Source organism: Grus americana, chromosome 2, assembly GCF_028858705.1.
Source record: "Grus americana isolate bGruAme1 chromosome 2, bGruAme1.mat, whole genome shotgun sequence".
NCBI lineage: Eukaryota > Metazoa > Chordata > Aves > Gruiformes > Gruidae > Grus > Grus americana.
In genome coordinates, this window is record NC_072853.1 from 142,945,446 (window position 1) to 142,961,171 (window position 15,726).

Below are 15,726 nucleotides of genomic sequence, written 5' to 3' on the forward strand. Positions count from 1 at the left end.
TGAAAAAATAGCACCACACAATCCTTAATTATTAATGCAAGAAGGACTAAACTATTGCTTCACAAAAATATTTTTACATTGTACACATTTATTTAAAAAAAACCAAAACCAAAAAAACCAACTTGCAGTTGTTTGTAAAATTGATTTTAGTACACTCCAGAAGACATTACTACTAGAGAGTCTTTCAACCACTTAACCTGTTAGACACCAATGCAATTTTGACTAAGCACAAACATTTCAAGCAAACAACAAGCAGTCAAATGCTATTACAAAAATATAAGTATTTCGCATGGCTACTACTACCATGTAATTTTTTTTCTCACTAATTTTTCTGCACTTATTTTCTTCAACTGTATGCTGTTCTATCTACATCAAGAGCAGTGATAGTAACTTTGTATATAACTGTATGTTCTATACATATAAACTTTGCACTGTACATGGAACAAACGAAAACTGCAGAGCAAGCAAGGAGCAGGATTCTGCAACCCAAATTGATACACCTTTCCTCATAGAGGAAAATGAAAACTACAACAAAACCAAAAATCACAGAGCACTTTATTATTCTAAAGAAACACCCTAATGATACAACTCAACTGTATCAGTGGAATAAATCAATAGGGGCTAGATTAAAAGCATTTTCTCCCCCCCCCCGCCCCCCTCCACCCCCCCCCCGCTTTCTCAGAAAACTTGATTAGGTGTTTGGGGCATGCTGGGATTTACTTCTGTGTGCTGGTTCTTGGTTTTGTTTTGAAACATACAGCATCCTTTATCTAGTTAAAGGCACAAGATCCTGATATTTGAAGCATTTATCTAATTATCAGTGAAACAATTTCTCTTTGATGGAAGAAAGCCTCACGTACTCTTTGCTTCATTTGTCACAAATGCCACAAATTATTCCAGAATAACCCTAAGAAAAATATGAATGTGTAGCTAAATTAACCATGTATTCCTGCCTCGAGACGTTGAGCCTTCTTATCCTGAGGAACAAAATTTGATGTTAATTGCATCTTTTGAAAAATAAGAAGCTTAAGTAGTTACAGACAACTACTGCCTCCAAATAATCAGCTGCATTTTTAATTTTTTGAAACTGTTTCATTCTGTTCAATTGTTGAATTGCATTTTTTCAAAGATCACAAGAGAATTATTTTCAATTCAAGGATGGAAGGTTTGAGCCTAACAAGTGATGTCTGGAAAAAAATGTGTAACACAGGCTGCAGCATATATAATACAACATAGGATTTCCATGGTAGACATGTATTTTTATTGCTAGAGTATGAGTTATGTGGAGAAATACTATTCACAAATACAGATAATAAATGCTTTTTAGAAATATGAAGCCACACATACATATTAAAAGTGTACAGCTGGGATTATTTTTTTTTTTAAACACCTGAAATTTGTAATCTTTTTTCACTCCAATTAAAAGCAATATTTAATGTCAATCTCTTTTTCTAGGGTTCTAGGTTGCTCTGTAGTATAGGTGCTTTAGGCACTTCATAGATAATGAAATAAATTTTTTTACAGGGTGAATTTCTTAACGCAGAACAGATTAAAGGAAAAGAAATACTCGATGGTCTGTGAAACAACCCTTTTCCCTGAACATCCACACAGCTATCACAACATTAGGCATACCCATCAGGCTCCAGAATGCACTTGCACTTGAAGAGAGACCACAATACTTTTCCTTAACACATACACTGCTCTGAAGCCATTCTATCCAAGGAGTCAATAATGACACATATGACAAAAAGACAGTCTGGTTCCAGGATCCGTAAGAAATGTCAGAGTTTTAAAGGATAGAACTGCTCTCCAGAGAGGCGAGCCAAGGAAGAGACACACTGAGGTAATGCCAGTCTCTCAATCATCCAAAATACCCTAAGAAATATATTTTTCCTTCATGCACGGCAATTCCCGGCCCCAGCCCCAAGCTATGGAGGTTTTTAAAGCCTAGCACTGTGAAAGCAGTATATTACAAAAGCAAGAAGCCCACAGTACAAACAAATTCAAAGCCAAACCAGCTCAGATGGAAAAAAGAATGTAGTACGAGACACAGACTAAAAGGATGTTCTGATCATTAGTATTCACAGGCAAAATATCTGCCTCATGAACATTTCAGACAAAGGAAAGCTATAATGAAAGCAGCTCAGTTTATTTCAAAAATGAGCTGAGTTCAGGCTTGATTAAGGACAAAGAGTTTAACTAACTTGGCTGGAACATTACCATGGAGAATTACCACCACTTATTATGCATTAATACATAATAAATGACATGCCAATTCAGTTAAAATCCAGGGATAGTAAAATAATAAATTGACTACAAATTGTTAACTACAATTCATATTAATATATGGATCTGACAGTTGACACATTAACTGCCTTAACATCGTAAATGAAGAGAATTATGAGAATTATTTTTTTGTTACATGGAAAAATACTTTATCAAGTCTCCTCAACCTAATGCTATTAATGAGCTGGAAAAGTTATTTAATGAGATAAAAATATCTGCATTTTAAAGTATGCAGTAACTAACTCACAGCTGTTTAAACAGTGACCTCAACCTGAAGAGACCTTATAAATCCATTTTGAATATGCACAGTCTGCAGTAAAATTTTAAACTCCTAAAAGGAATTCAGGTATCTTGTAGCAATAATCAGTTCACAAGTGTTTAGGCAATCAGCCCAAACAAACCCATGGGACAGTGGTAAGATTCATCAAAGTTGAAGAGTGTTACAAAACTGTAAGTTAACTGTATCACAACAAAGATATTTTAGGGAGCTACAGAAAACGGATATAAAGCATCTCAGTGAACCTCAAGATACAGAGCTGAGGTGACTGGATCCAGAAGCCCGTTTGCAGTTATCCAGAACTGCAACAACCAAGCAGTTAAAAAGACTTTAAAATTCTGAAGAGAAATCCTGACAGTTCTTACCATCCTACAGATCATTTGACAAGTAAATCAATTGCTTATGTCCTTGTCATGCCATTTCTTGAAATATCTGGAAACATGTCTGCATTCTCTGGGAACAAAATTTTGCAACCTCCATCCGAAATAATTTCCATTTTAAGTGCTAAAACATGTCTCCACCTTAACTGGTCAGTCAAAAAACTGAAACATAAAACCTCTGTAGAAATTTTATCCCACATTACCTAAGCAAGTTATTGCTGTTTCTATGTAAAGGATAGCTAAATACGTGTCACCTTTTTTAAAAAAAAAAAAAAAAAAAAAAAAAAAAAGAATTCTTTCTGTGCCAGCACTTTGGAACAGCCAGTAATGGAGACGGGAAATGAAAAATGTGAAAATGGAAGTACAAGGTCACCTGAAGAGTATACTCACTCGGGTCACAAGAAACCTTGGTTCTAATACCAGCCAGGTGAGATGTCCTGTACAACCTCCGACAAGTTAATCAACCTATCCTGTGCCTCAATTCTCTGTGTAAATGTGCATAATACTTTCCTGGTTCACAAAGCTTTTGGAAAGGATTTTATCCTTCCGGTGGCTGAGTTAACAGCCAAACATGCTGATGAAAACGAAGTAAGTGCCTTCTTAGCATTGTTGAACACCCTCGTCTGCACTCTCAGTACGATTCTTCAGATTTGCTTAACATCTTTCAATATTAAAAGCAGTTAATGCCTATTTTCCAATGCATTAAACTCAAGTTATCATATGGAATAAACCCGTTTATATACTAGAAATATTATAAACTAGAAACATGTCAAACAAAGGAAATATTCACCACAACTGATTTCCATGAGGAAAGAAAAATCAAAAGCATCATCCTCCATACTCAATTTTAAATTACATTGAGCAAACTGAAACTTTACATTTTAATTTAAAAAAAAATGTAGTTATATACTCTATACCTAAGTTCTCCCAATACCACTACATCTAAGGTTAGAAACCACTATTTTATAATATGAATGACAGTAAATCTAACCTATATTCACAAGAAAAATGCATAAGAAGTCATATCTTTGGTATTCACTTTTTCCACACAGAACATTCCGTCCCTCTGGTGTCAAAGGAAAGTCAAAATTCGTTATAGTTATTCACCAGCCACAAATTCAGATTTTATCAATTTAAAATATATCAAGTTTTCACTAATAAAGAACACTAAATTGGCTTTGAAGAAGAGGACAGTGCAGCCAGCCTTGGAAGTCCCTGACAATGTGCAAGCCTACCAAACAGGACACTGTTAAAAATTAAAGACAAGGAAACCCCAACACGGACTTTGCTACACATGTAACACATTGGCCTACTGGTAAGTCATGGGATCACGACTCCCTCTAGCCGGTTTCATCAAAACCACAGCCTGCCACTGCTGAACCGCTCTCAGCCCCATCAGAGAAGGCATACAGCATCTGACAGTGATTTACTGGAACCCCATCTCCACCACGGTGCTTGCAGCGATAGCAGCACCTACGTGGAAAGCATAAGGCAATCCTTTACTAAGGAACTAATGCTTATTGTCTTAAGTAGCTTCAGCTCTGGCTGGGACTGAGCCTCACACACCTTCAAAAAATAGACAGCAGTGAACAACCAGTATGAAAATGGTAGAGACAACATTAGAATAAAAAGACATTTTTACCCAGGATGATTAGATGGTCGAATTGATTGACTCCCTGTGGTAATAAGGCAAAAAACCCAACCTTAGTACAGAAAAAAAAAGAAAAAAAGCCCAAGAAATCATTATTCATTAAAGGGATAAACAAGAGCAAAAGTTTTAGCAAAAATATGCTAATATAGCATTATAGAAAATGGTACAAAGTTTTAAAGTAAAACATATTTGGCCACTGCTAGATTTTGACAGAATTCTGAAAGAAATAGACAAACTTGTTCAGTTTTATAGTAGATCCCACCATAAAGCAAGTGTCCTGAACATTTAAATTACAATTAAAAACTGCCTAACAAGCATCAGATAATCCATGGCAAAGCACGTGGGTGCGAACAAATACAACAGAAGGAGCACCCCACAATGACTCTTTCCTAAGCAGCCAGAAATCCAGTCCTAAAATGACAAGATTACTTCCACAAAGAAAGCTAACTTAAACCCCTGGAAAAATACTAAGTGGAACATGACTTGTTGGCTTTCAGGAAAAAAATATTGATCCACTGCAAAACAAACTGAACTTTAAACAGGATGCCTGGCTTTTTGGCACTGTTAAAAGCAAAGTCATCTACCTAATTAAAGGAGTAAAGCACCTTGAGATTTTACACAGTATTGCAGTTAACTGATCCTTGCACTAAGATATTTTGCCATCACTGATACACAAAATAAATTGTGATTTACTGAGAGCAAAATTTGCTTTGGTTTTGTTTTTGGTGTTTGGTTTTTTGTTTTTTTTTTTTTTCCCCTGAAACATTCCATACCCCATTGGAAGCTAACACGTCTTCTGTCTCATCATCTTTGCTGTCGGCCTGAATTTCAAAGGGGTTTCCTCCGTTACAGTACTGTTCAAATAACGTCACTGTTGTTGAAATTGCTGAAGCAGGCTGCTTACTAGGTGACACAGACGGGGAACGTGACTGCTCCATGAACTTAAATTCCTATGAATAGAAATAAAGTACAATTTTAATCACCAACAAGACAATTTCAGTGTTACTATGACTTCAGTTCCATAAAAACAGAGCATAGGAACAAATTTGTGGACAATTAACTTGATATGAAAACTTTTAGCCAAAGCTTGCTGCTTATTTAGTTATGCTTTTCATGCTGGCTCAAGTTAACCCACTAACTGAAACTGGCAATCTTATACTGCTCGTCTTTCTAATGTTAGCAGTTTTAGACTATGACATGTGATACAGCTCCTGCATTCTGAAAGTATTCGCTGTCTAAAACTGGGTGAAAACTAAGTGGATTTTTTATTTCACAGAAATTAGGAGATAAAACAAGACCTAAACTCTATCAAAAAATGTCATTTTCTTTACACAAGTTACCTAATAATTTACTAAAGCTGATTTTTTAAAAAATATTTTAAAGTTCTTTTCAAAATATTTTACTTTTCAAACCCATTGCATATGAAGTTTCTGATGACTGAGTGCACAGACTTTTGCAAATATATGGATGAGTAGGGCACATAAGGTATGATTTTAGACTTTTTTTTTTTTTCTAAAAGCCTTGACTTAGCTGACATACCATTTTTATCTATTAAACTCTAGCTATTGATCTTCATAAATGGCAAAATGTACATTAGCATTTATCTAAAGGTTTAAAGATCAAAATGTATGCAACTAAAAGGACTGCAATGTTAGATTTCTGTTTGTTTAAATGAATCAGTTACTTTCTGTATTTTCTGCTGCTCCAGTCCCTGGATTTATAATCCCATTTCTCTATTAAATGTATTATTTCTATTGCTACCAGATGCTACTGGGGGTCTCCCTTTCTTTTCCCTCCATGCTATTACTGCCCCAGTAGCCTACTGCTTGCTTGTACTGTTAACTCTACCGAAGCTGCAAAATTATCTTTTGCTTGAGATTGCTCAGCTATATCCATTTTTGCACTTTAATCATAGGCACCCATGTTTCATTTGGCAAAACAGGTGAAATTCACCCACCATGTGCTAAACTTCACAAAAATCACTTTAGGACAACAGGTGAGCACACCTATTGCTTGTTTTCAGTTGGACTTCACCACAGAAGAATTATTTTTTTTCCCTTTCCAAATGAGCCAGTATTACCTATGTTTCCAGAAACAGATGCCAAAATTGGTACAAGCTTGTGAGCACTCATGTGACTACTTTTAGGCACTCATCTTTTAACATCTTACTCTCACATAGATAATTTAGAAATGGAAAACTGATGTATTAGCAGCACATTAAAACATGAAAAATGAAGACTAACGTTATGCTTAAAACTGTAGCATCTTCTGCAAACCTCTGTCTGCCTGAAAAGTAACACTACTGTTTAAAAGTATTTGAATCTTAAGTTTCCAATATCATGAAGTAAAATTTAGGGGGTTTTAGCAACCATTAAAAACATTTGCACAGTAGTTCATGGATTCTCAGAACATCTGGTCTCTTAGCTATTCAAGTATTAATACATTTGTATGTGTTATTCATAGAACGTACATGAAGCTGCAGAATACTAAAGCTTGATTTAACAGGACAAAGTTCCCAGGTCTCATTCTCCAAAAACATTCTTAATTCTTCAAGACGGGTTCTGAAGTACAACAAATTAATACTGTTAATTGGCAGCAAGAGTAAATCAGGAAGTAGACAATTACTTATGTAGTGAAAAACGCCTTCAAAAACTGTATAAAAAGTCACACTTGAAAACAGATATTTAACTCACTCTTTCAACTTACAGACCACCTAAAAGCTGTGGCTACTAACACAGGGTATGTTTTACACCACCTCTGGAGAAATTCTCAAAGAATGTCACTCTCCAAAATTTGGAAACAATTTTTTTTTTGTCAAAACCATTAGAAAGCATAGAGGAACATCTATGATATTGCAGTAATATTGGATCTTTTTTTCTCTATGTAAAATGTAGAAAGCAACATAACGTATACAAACACTCTACTAGCAATACAACAGCTTCTGTGAGCCCACACAAGACAGATGCTTCTTTCAAACACACTGAAGCCAACAGGTAGCAAAGGGAAGTGAAAGAACTAATGTTCTACAGACATCTCAACTTTTCGGAGGAGAAAAAGTTAAACAGCAATTAAAAAAGCCTCTGTTCAGACATAAGCAGAAGTATCTTTAATAAAGAAAATCTTCTTGCCACATAAGCAGGAACTCATACAGGAAAAGATAGCCATGAGTGCTTACTGAGGTCACATTGCTGTATCTTTCTTCTTAATATATAGTATATTGTTTTGCTTAACAAGTAGCAGTTGGTAAATTATGCACTGGGTTTCTAATTAGGCATTAAAATACTCTAGAAATACCACTATTTCAATAAACTATAATCACCACTACAATTAAAGTTTTCTTGCCTCAGCAAAATGAGCAATGTGTTGAATTATGACTACAGTTTGCTGTGTCTATTTAAATTCAGCAGCTAAATGCAAACAGACTTCAAGTGCTATTTTTGAGGCACTGAGTACCCATAGCTTGCAGATCTTCTTGCAGTAAAGCCAACAGAAACAACACATAAAGATGCTGTGAAAATCAGCGTTACAGATGAAAATTCTTTGAAAGGAAGACTAGGGAGAAAGAGCCATAGAAAAGCAAGCATTTAAAAGCCACACAGCACTAGTTTTTGTATCATTTTGAAGCTGAAACCAAGGCACTGACAAAGTACTCGAACAAATGCTCTTCATTTTCATCAGCATAGAAGTCTAGAAAGTGGCACACATGGAAGGTCTGATGCATTCGTTCTCTGAAAAGCTTTAGTGATCAAACACACCTTTTTACAAATATATCAGAACAAAAAGTAAATTGCATTCCAAAAATCGCCTTACTGATGTGCTCTGCCAAAAGCCCATTCTAATTCTTCAAGATAATCAACTTTTACCAAAAACAGTCTTCACGTATGCTCTAGTATTGCATTGCTCTTCTACACTTTCTGAATGACTTTGACCAGTTCCTTTGAATGCTTTCTCTATGTTGGCAGTTCTCTAAAACACCAAACCACCCAGGAGGCCACATTTGTCAAATTATACAAAGAACTGATTACTCCTGGACTCTGAGCAATTCAGCTCAATGTAGCTTTTATATATTAATGAATCCTTAAAAGCACTGGCTTTTTTTTGGTCTCCTCCAATTAAATACACAAGAGGAGTGAAAGCCACATTAGCTTGATCTGAAAAGGCAAGATGCTTAAAGCTTTTATACAAATCAACCTAAGGGATATAGCTGGGAGAGAGGTATTTTGTATTTTTCCTTCCGAGGATAAAAACATCAGTCAAATAATCTTCACAATACCCACACAGCATAAAACATGCAAAAAGTATTAAAAGGTTCACAAAATGAGTCTTATCAATAAGTATTTCCTTTTATTTTCACAAGAATTATAAGAAACATTACCTTAATAAAAAACACAAGTTATTTTAAAAAGTGATTATTTCTATACATATTCCATCAATGTTCTTTAACCTTTATTTTACTCAAAAGATAATTCAGAAAATTAGGCTCTGATTCCCTAAGCTGTTAAATAGGTCCTTTAAACATAAGCAAAACCATAATGGTCAAAATGATATTTACTTAACCAAAGAAGGTATTATGTGATAAATCAAAGTACTAAAAGACAGTTAGGGAGACCAAAACAGCTCTTCTGATCCTAGAGCTGCAAGCTCAGTTTCCAAATCAGTTCACGAAATTCAGTTCAGGGTTCAGAAATGCTTTCAAGAAATAAAGAAAGGTGGCATGGCATCTTAATCAACTCATCTCCTGACAAGACATAATGTGCATCTGATTAAGGCTCAAGCTTTTCAGACAACTTGAACTGAGGTCTTCATCAAATGTTCAGAAAGAAATCCTAGCGACAAACTAGCAAAGCTAGAAATTCCAAGCCATGTTCTCAGCTTCTGAATTTAGACACTGTCTTATGTTCTTCTGTCATAATTTTCATACTTTATGGATTTTAGGCAGAAGGCCTCAGACCAAATGGGTTTGGATGTATTAGTTGTATGACAGCTCCCATCCAACAGAGGACAACAGATCAAGACTGGTAAAGTAAGAGTTTCTTAGAGCAAGGAACGCTGTATTTCTTCTCATATCTTCCTAGCTTTTCACACACAGAAAGAAGATAAATGTTAGGTAACTAGAATGAAAGAGTTGTCAATCATCCAAACCAAAACATTTGGGAAATCAAGACAATTAAAACAGACAAGTCCTGAAGCTGTCGGAGAGATCGTATCTGAGGCCAGAGACTGCCTGCACGTGACAGCCCATATGACTGGCTGTAGAGTTGGCTGACACATAATTAGATACTGCCAATGAAAAAACTATGAAAGCATGACTCAGAAGAATGGACTCAGTTCTAAACATCTCATTTGTTATAAGACAAAATTGCATCTTGAAACCCATTTCACAGACACACATATCAGCTCTTTTTATGTAATGGCATACCAAAAGAAGTAACAATTTTGCTGGGAAGTACAGACCTCAGAGGCCTTCATGCTCAGGATCCCAGGAGACCTGAAGATCCTGAAGATCTACTGAAATTCTGCATAAAAAGTTTTCCATCTTTATCTGGCTTGCCTGCTGCAGAACTAGAGTTTTCCACAACCATAGTGGAAGCAAAGGCTTCTCCACCCTCTCCCCTTCTCCAGCATTAAGAGCCCTTTTCTCATCATGAAACACATTCCACTATCTGTCAATCTCAATGAAGGAACATTATGCAGTGGAATTCCTTTGAAAAAGATTTAAAGTTAAACCTAACAAAAATAAATGGCATTAGATTCATCCACTGCACATATAGTAGTCTCACCTGTGGTATGTTTTGAAATAGTTAACACTTTGTTTTCTGATAGATTCTTGCAAAACTTCAGACTTACTGCCACAAAATTCTTCTCCAACTTGCATCAACCTATAAGAATAAAAGAAAGTTTAGAAATATTTATTGATTTATTAATGCTGCTGTTTCAACCTGAATTACAAGCCTAAATCATTACCATGAGCGTACATGTATCTCCATAAAAGCAGAGTACCAGTGTGAAGTTGCAAACACTTCACTCATTCCACAAAAGTCCGTGTGTCATTTCCCTCCAAATCCTATCATAATATCCCATACACAAAGAGCCATAAAAAAAAATAAATGTCTTTTTGAGATCCCATTACTCAGGACAAGCTGTACAGCTCAGTCCAAATCTGTCATTTTAATACCAAAACAGGAGGATATAATACTGTACAGGTTAGCAGTACCACAGTATTTTACTGCTCTTCATCAACAGTCCCTTTAAAAGCTTTTAGAAACATCAAAATTGTCAGATTTGCACATCTGAAATCTTAAAGGTGGACAATATTGAAATCATACCACATTTAAGTGCTACTTGAGCAGCAAAGCAATTTATGCTACCTCTTCCAAGTACATCCTCATAAACTCCCACATAAAGAAGTGCTCTTCAAACTATCAGTAGATGTGAGCAAAGTCGGCATCAGAATGTAAATATCAACCTTAACTGTGCTGTCTTATCAGAGTTCAAGTTTGTGCACATGTATTGTTCTTATGACCACATCAGTATACCTGCTGATAACATCAAGTACAAATATGAAGTCATCATATTTGAAGTTAGACAGATCTGTTCCCAGAAGATATGTTTTCACTTTCAGTTGAACATCCTACAAAACAAGTTTTTGAAAACTTAATACATTAGAGACAAAAAGGTGAACTTTGGTTTGTTTGCACTTATAACTTCTTTTGAGATTTAGAGTAGAACTCGGTTTTCTGTAACATGAATGATTTCTCATTGACTTTTTGAAATAATTTTATAATCAGTTTCTTTAATACTCTATAACACAAGGTCAATCCTATGCTTTATTGTCACTGCAAAAACAGACAATTCAGCCATGTAAAAGGTTTACAGCTTTTTCATCATACATTTGGGGTCTCACTGCACATCAAACTGATCCAGCAGTCAGACCAGGAGTACTGTGAAACCAGGCAAGTTCACAAGACTTCAGGTTCTCCATAGCTATGGTTATACCAGAAATACAAAGCTAACAGAGAAAAGCACATGAGAAGAAAATAGATTGTGGGGCAGCACACGGGTTGGGAAAAGTGGCATCAGGCTGAAAGTCATGTTACTATGTTTTGGTATCTTGACTAAGTTTGTAAGCATAGTGACCAAACAGTAACTAAGTCACAGAAATTGTATTTCCATGGTTTTGACATACTTAGCTCAAAACAAATCTCTTAAAAAATAAAAAAAATCCCTGGAGAGATTTCTTTAAAAGATCAGTATAAATATAACTGTAATTAATAGGGGAGGGGGGGAGAGGGGAGGGAGCAGGACACAACAGATAAATATTTATTAAAAAAATGTCAAAAAACATACCTGCCATATTCGTGAAAGCCCATGTTCCAATTTCTTTTTTACATAGCTGCGGTCAAAACTGTTCTCTTCAGTTCCAATCACATTGCTGCCATCTGAAACTGAAGGTGAAAGGTATTGTAGATATTTCCAAAAGCCTTGAAATCTATTCTAGTTTTCTACCTGTAATGAAACTTCTGCCTTAGCCATTATATTATCTATTATGCAAACTCCAGGAGAGCTCCATTGCTCTAAACTTTTGAAAGGAAATGAATAAAGTACATATAAATATTACATGCTAATGCAGACCAGGACAGCTTCTGATTCTTTCATGTAAGCATGATACCCCATTCAATAAAATCAAAGAAAGATGAGAGTACAGATACTAATATTTCAAACACAAAAGGTAAAGTCGAATGCTGAAGTGAGCACTGCTTATCCTTTACAACAGGATTCTCTAAGATGTTCTACCTCTGGAGACAAGAATAATGAACTTAAAAATTTCAGAGCAAGATTTTTAACTTTCTGCAGACTTTTCTGTCCGCAACTCTGCGGAAAAATACTGAAACTTTGTCCATGAACTATGCAAACAACATAGCATGCTCTTTTCTTTTTTTTCCCCTCTCATACTAACCTATGCTTATGCATGAAATAATATCAATCATATAATCAGGTGCCTTCATTCTTGTAAATTATTTTATTTAATTCTAAAACCTTCATTCCCACAGCACTGGATCACTTTCCAAAAAAGCACTGTAATGCATGGCAAACTTCTCCTGTATGTGGTCCTTTCTCTCCCCATGGAGGAAATATATTTTATTTCCATTTTAAAAAAGAGAAGGTAATATTTTATATGGAGTTTGTGAGAATACAGTTGTAGTTATGCTTGCAGTCTGTGATGGCACAGTGTCATGCAGTTTGTTTCACAGTTTGTGACTGACCACAGGAAAGCTCTGTCTTAGCCAGACTACACGTACAAACTTCCCTTATGATAAGAAAACTCTGCTGTTCCTGACAAGGAGGGAAACTATGCATGTCCTTTAAAGCCCAAACCATTCAGTGATTTTACATGAAAGATAAAAATTCACATAAAATATTACACCGGAACATTATGAAGTGTACAGCCCTCCTTCTACCCCATCATTCAAGAGGCTGCAAACACAGAAGAATTAAGATTGCCTGTAGTACCCCAGCATCGCCATGCAGCTCAGACCTGTCTTTCCATCTTTTCTGCAACCTCCATCTAGTTTTCAGTACTTGAGAAGACTATTCACCCCCTTGTTCCTGGCCCAGCTGGTCTCATCTCTCTACCTCCACACACAGGCTCCCAACTCAAAGCCATTTCTCTCCTTTATTCCAGCATTTCCTCTCAAAAACCTCCACTCAGCCCCAAGCTATCCTTTCACATACACATCAGGCAGTCTCATCCCTGCTGTCTAAGCTTCACAAGAACAGCCAGCACAAAGCCCAGATCCTACAGGAACCCAGAGAGGGAACTGGGTGGGGGAAGGAAAGTTTCTTATGGTATTGTGGAAAGATGGTCCCTATCTATAATTTGGGCCTACCTAGAGAGCAACAGGACATGTCTAACAGACTAGGGCATGTGTAACGTCCTTGACTTGGATTACATTCTTGAAAGATGGACTCTTTTTTAACCTGTTGGACTTCAAGACCAGGTAGATACATCACTGCTATCATGCAAACAGGAAGGTAAAGAGTAGAACGTTTAACAGCTCCTCAACAACTGGCAGTAGCATCTTGGCCAGCCCTAACTTGTGGAACATTATTTGGGGGTAAAAAAAAAGAGGGGGGAAAAAAAAGGGGGGGGGGGAGAGAGAAAAAAAAATTATTTCTAGCCTCAGCAAGGAATTTAGAAGCGATCTAAGGCCATGGACCCAAGCACCTCAGTGGGATTACACACAGCTTCCACCCAGGGAGACAGCACGAAGGCTGTGAAGCACGTTCAGCTGTTAAACTGTGCAAAGCTGCCAGATGGCCCAGGTGCAAGTCCAGCAGCTTTTCATTCGTGAGCTGATCTCATGAGCACAGGGACAGGATTTTATGCAGTCATTCAAAACTAGGAAGGACAAAACCACCACCTGTAAACTGAGTCCCTGTCACTATAGTGTTCCTTACATGGTAACATGCTACCAGGACCACAGTGAGAGCTAATCCTGACTGACCTTTGCAGTTCTTCATTACTAGGCTTCATAGTTTCTTTTCCAGAAAGCCTCCTGGCTTAATTTCACTTTCCTCAGAGAGAGTAGTAATTTTTCATGTCTGATTTTGCTGTCTACTGAAGAAGAGTCCAGAACCATAAAGAACCTACATCTGCCCTCCATTTGCCAGCATTAAGAGATTTTTTGTCAACAACAAACGTGCTCTTTTCCATGTCAATCCTTGCCCTGAAACCAGACCATGCAGTCTAGATGAATATTGTGTAAATACTGTGAACACCTTACTACTGAGCCCAGTAAGGAATGGGAGGCCAGATACAAGACTTTAATCAACCTTTTCAGATGTGTGCAGAACAGACCTCTGCAGCATTGTCTAGATTGCTGCACATTTAAGAGGAGGAAGGAAAGACTCATCCCCTGAACAAGATGGTTATGACTGGTACCAGATACTGACGATTCAATTAAACCAAAATACAAAAGAGCGCAGCATAGTCTGGCCATGTTCTGACCATATTTTCTTCAGATCATCTGGTGTTCCCTGTCAAGTGAGCAGAGTTTCCTTCTGTAACAATCACTAATCCTAATTAGCACTTAGCAGTGTCTCATACACCCAGTCCTAGGCCAGAATCTCCGTAAGCAGAAGAGCATGACATACACCTTCCTTCTCCCCATCGACCATCTGTTTTCTGCTTTCAACTTTTTCAGAGTACGTTTCTCAGAACAAGAACTATTTGCATTTTCCATGTAAATAAAAAATTAAAATTTTTTTACCCAACTGTGGTGGGTTGACCCTGGCTAAAGGCCAGGTGCCCACCAGAGCTGCTCTATCACTCCCTTCATTCACTAAACAGGGGAGAAAAGGTGTAACGAAATGCTTGTGGGTCGAGATAAGGACAGGGAGAGATCACTCACTAATTGTTGTCACGAGCAAAACAGACCGAACTTAGAGAGGGAATTCATCTAATTTATTACTAGGCAAAACAGAGTAGAGGAATGAGAAAATAAAATCAACTCTTAAAACACTTCCCCCCACCCCTCCCATCTTCCCGGGCTCAACTTCACTCCCGGCTTCACCCTTCTCCCCCTCAGCGGCACAGGGGGACGGGGAATGGGGGTTACGGTCAGTTCATCTCACGGTGTTTCTGCCGCTTCTTCATCCTCAGGGGGAGGACTCCTCTCATCGTTCCCCTGCTCCAGCATGGAGTCCCTCTCACGGGGTGCAGACCTTCAGGAGCAAACTGCTCCAGCATGGGGTCCCCCACGGGGTCACAAGTCCTGCCAGCAAACCTGCCCTGGCGTGGGCTCCCCTCTTCACGGGTCCACCGGTCCAGCCTGGAACTTGCTCCAGCGTGGGCTTCCCACGGGCCGCAGCCTCCTTCAGGTGCCTCCACCTGCTCCGGCGTGGGGTCCTCCACAGGCTGCAGGTGGAATCGCTACACCCCCTCATCCTTCCTCCATGGGCTGCAGGGGGACAGCCTGCTTCACCATGGTCTTCACCACGGGCTGCAGGGGATCTCTGCTCTGGCGCCTGGAGCACCTCCTCCCCCTCCTTCTGCACTGACCTCGGTGCCTGCAGAGTTTCTTACATCTTCTCACTCCTCTCTCTGGCTGCAAAAGCTCTCTCTCTAAGTG

At 37.7% G+C, this 15,726-nt stretch overlaps 1 protein-coding gene across 4 annotated transcripts in view; it reads right to left on the reverse strand.

Annotated features, from left to right (window-relative positions):
- VPS50 (VPS50 subunit of EARP/GARPII complex) overlaps positions 1-15,726 on the reverse strand; it is a 97,181-nt gene that overhangs the window by 36,061 nt on the left and 45,394 nt on the right. For all 4 annotated transcript variants that reach the window (XR_008575813.1, XM_054816137.1, XM_054816136.1 and 1 more), the window contains 5 exons: positions 11,942-12,039; positions 11,131-11,225; positions 10,375-10,473; positions 7,065-7,155; positions 5,368-5,544 (listed from right to left, as the gene is read on the reverse strand). Coding sequence is in view for 3 of the 4 variants with exons in the window: in XM_054816137.1 (XP_054672112.1) it covers positions 5,368-5,544; positions 7,065-7,155; positions 10,375-10,473; positions 11,131-11,225; positions 11,942-12,039 (560 nt within the window). In the remaining variant the exon portion in view is untranslated. The remainder of the gene's footprint in view (positions 1-5,367; positions 5,545-7,064; positions 7,156-10,374; positions 10,474-11,130; positions 11,226-11,941; positions 12,040-15,726) is intronic.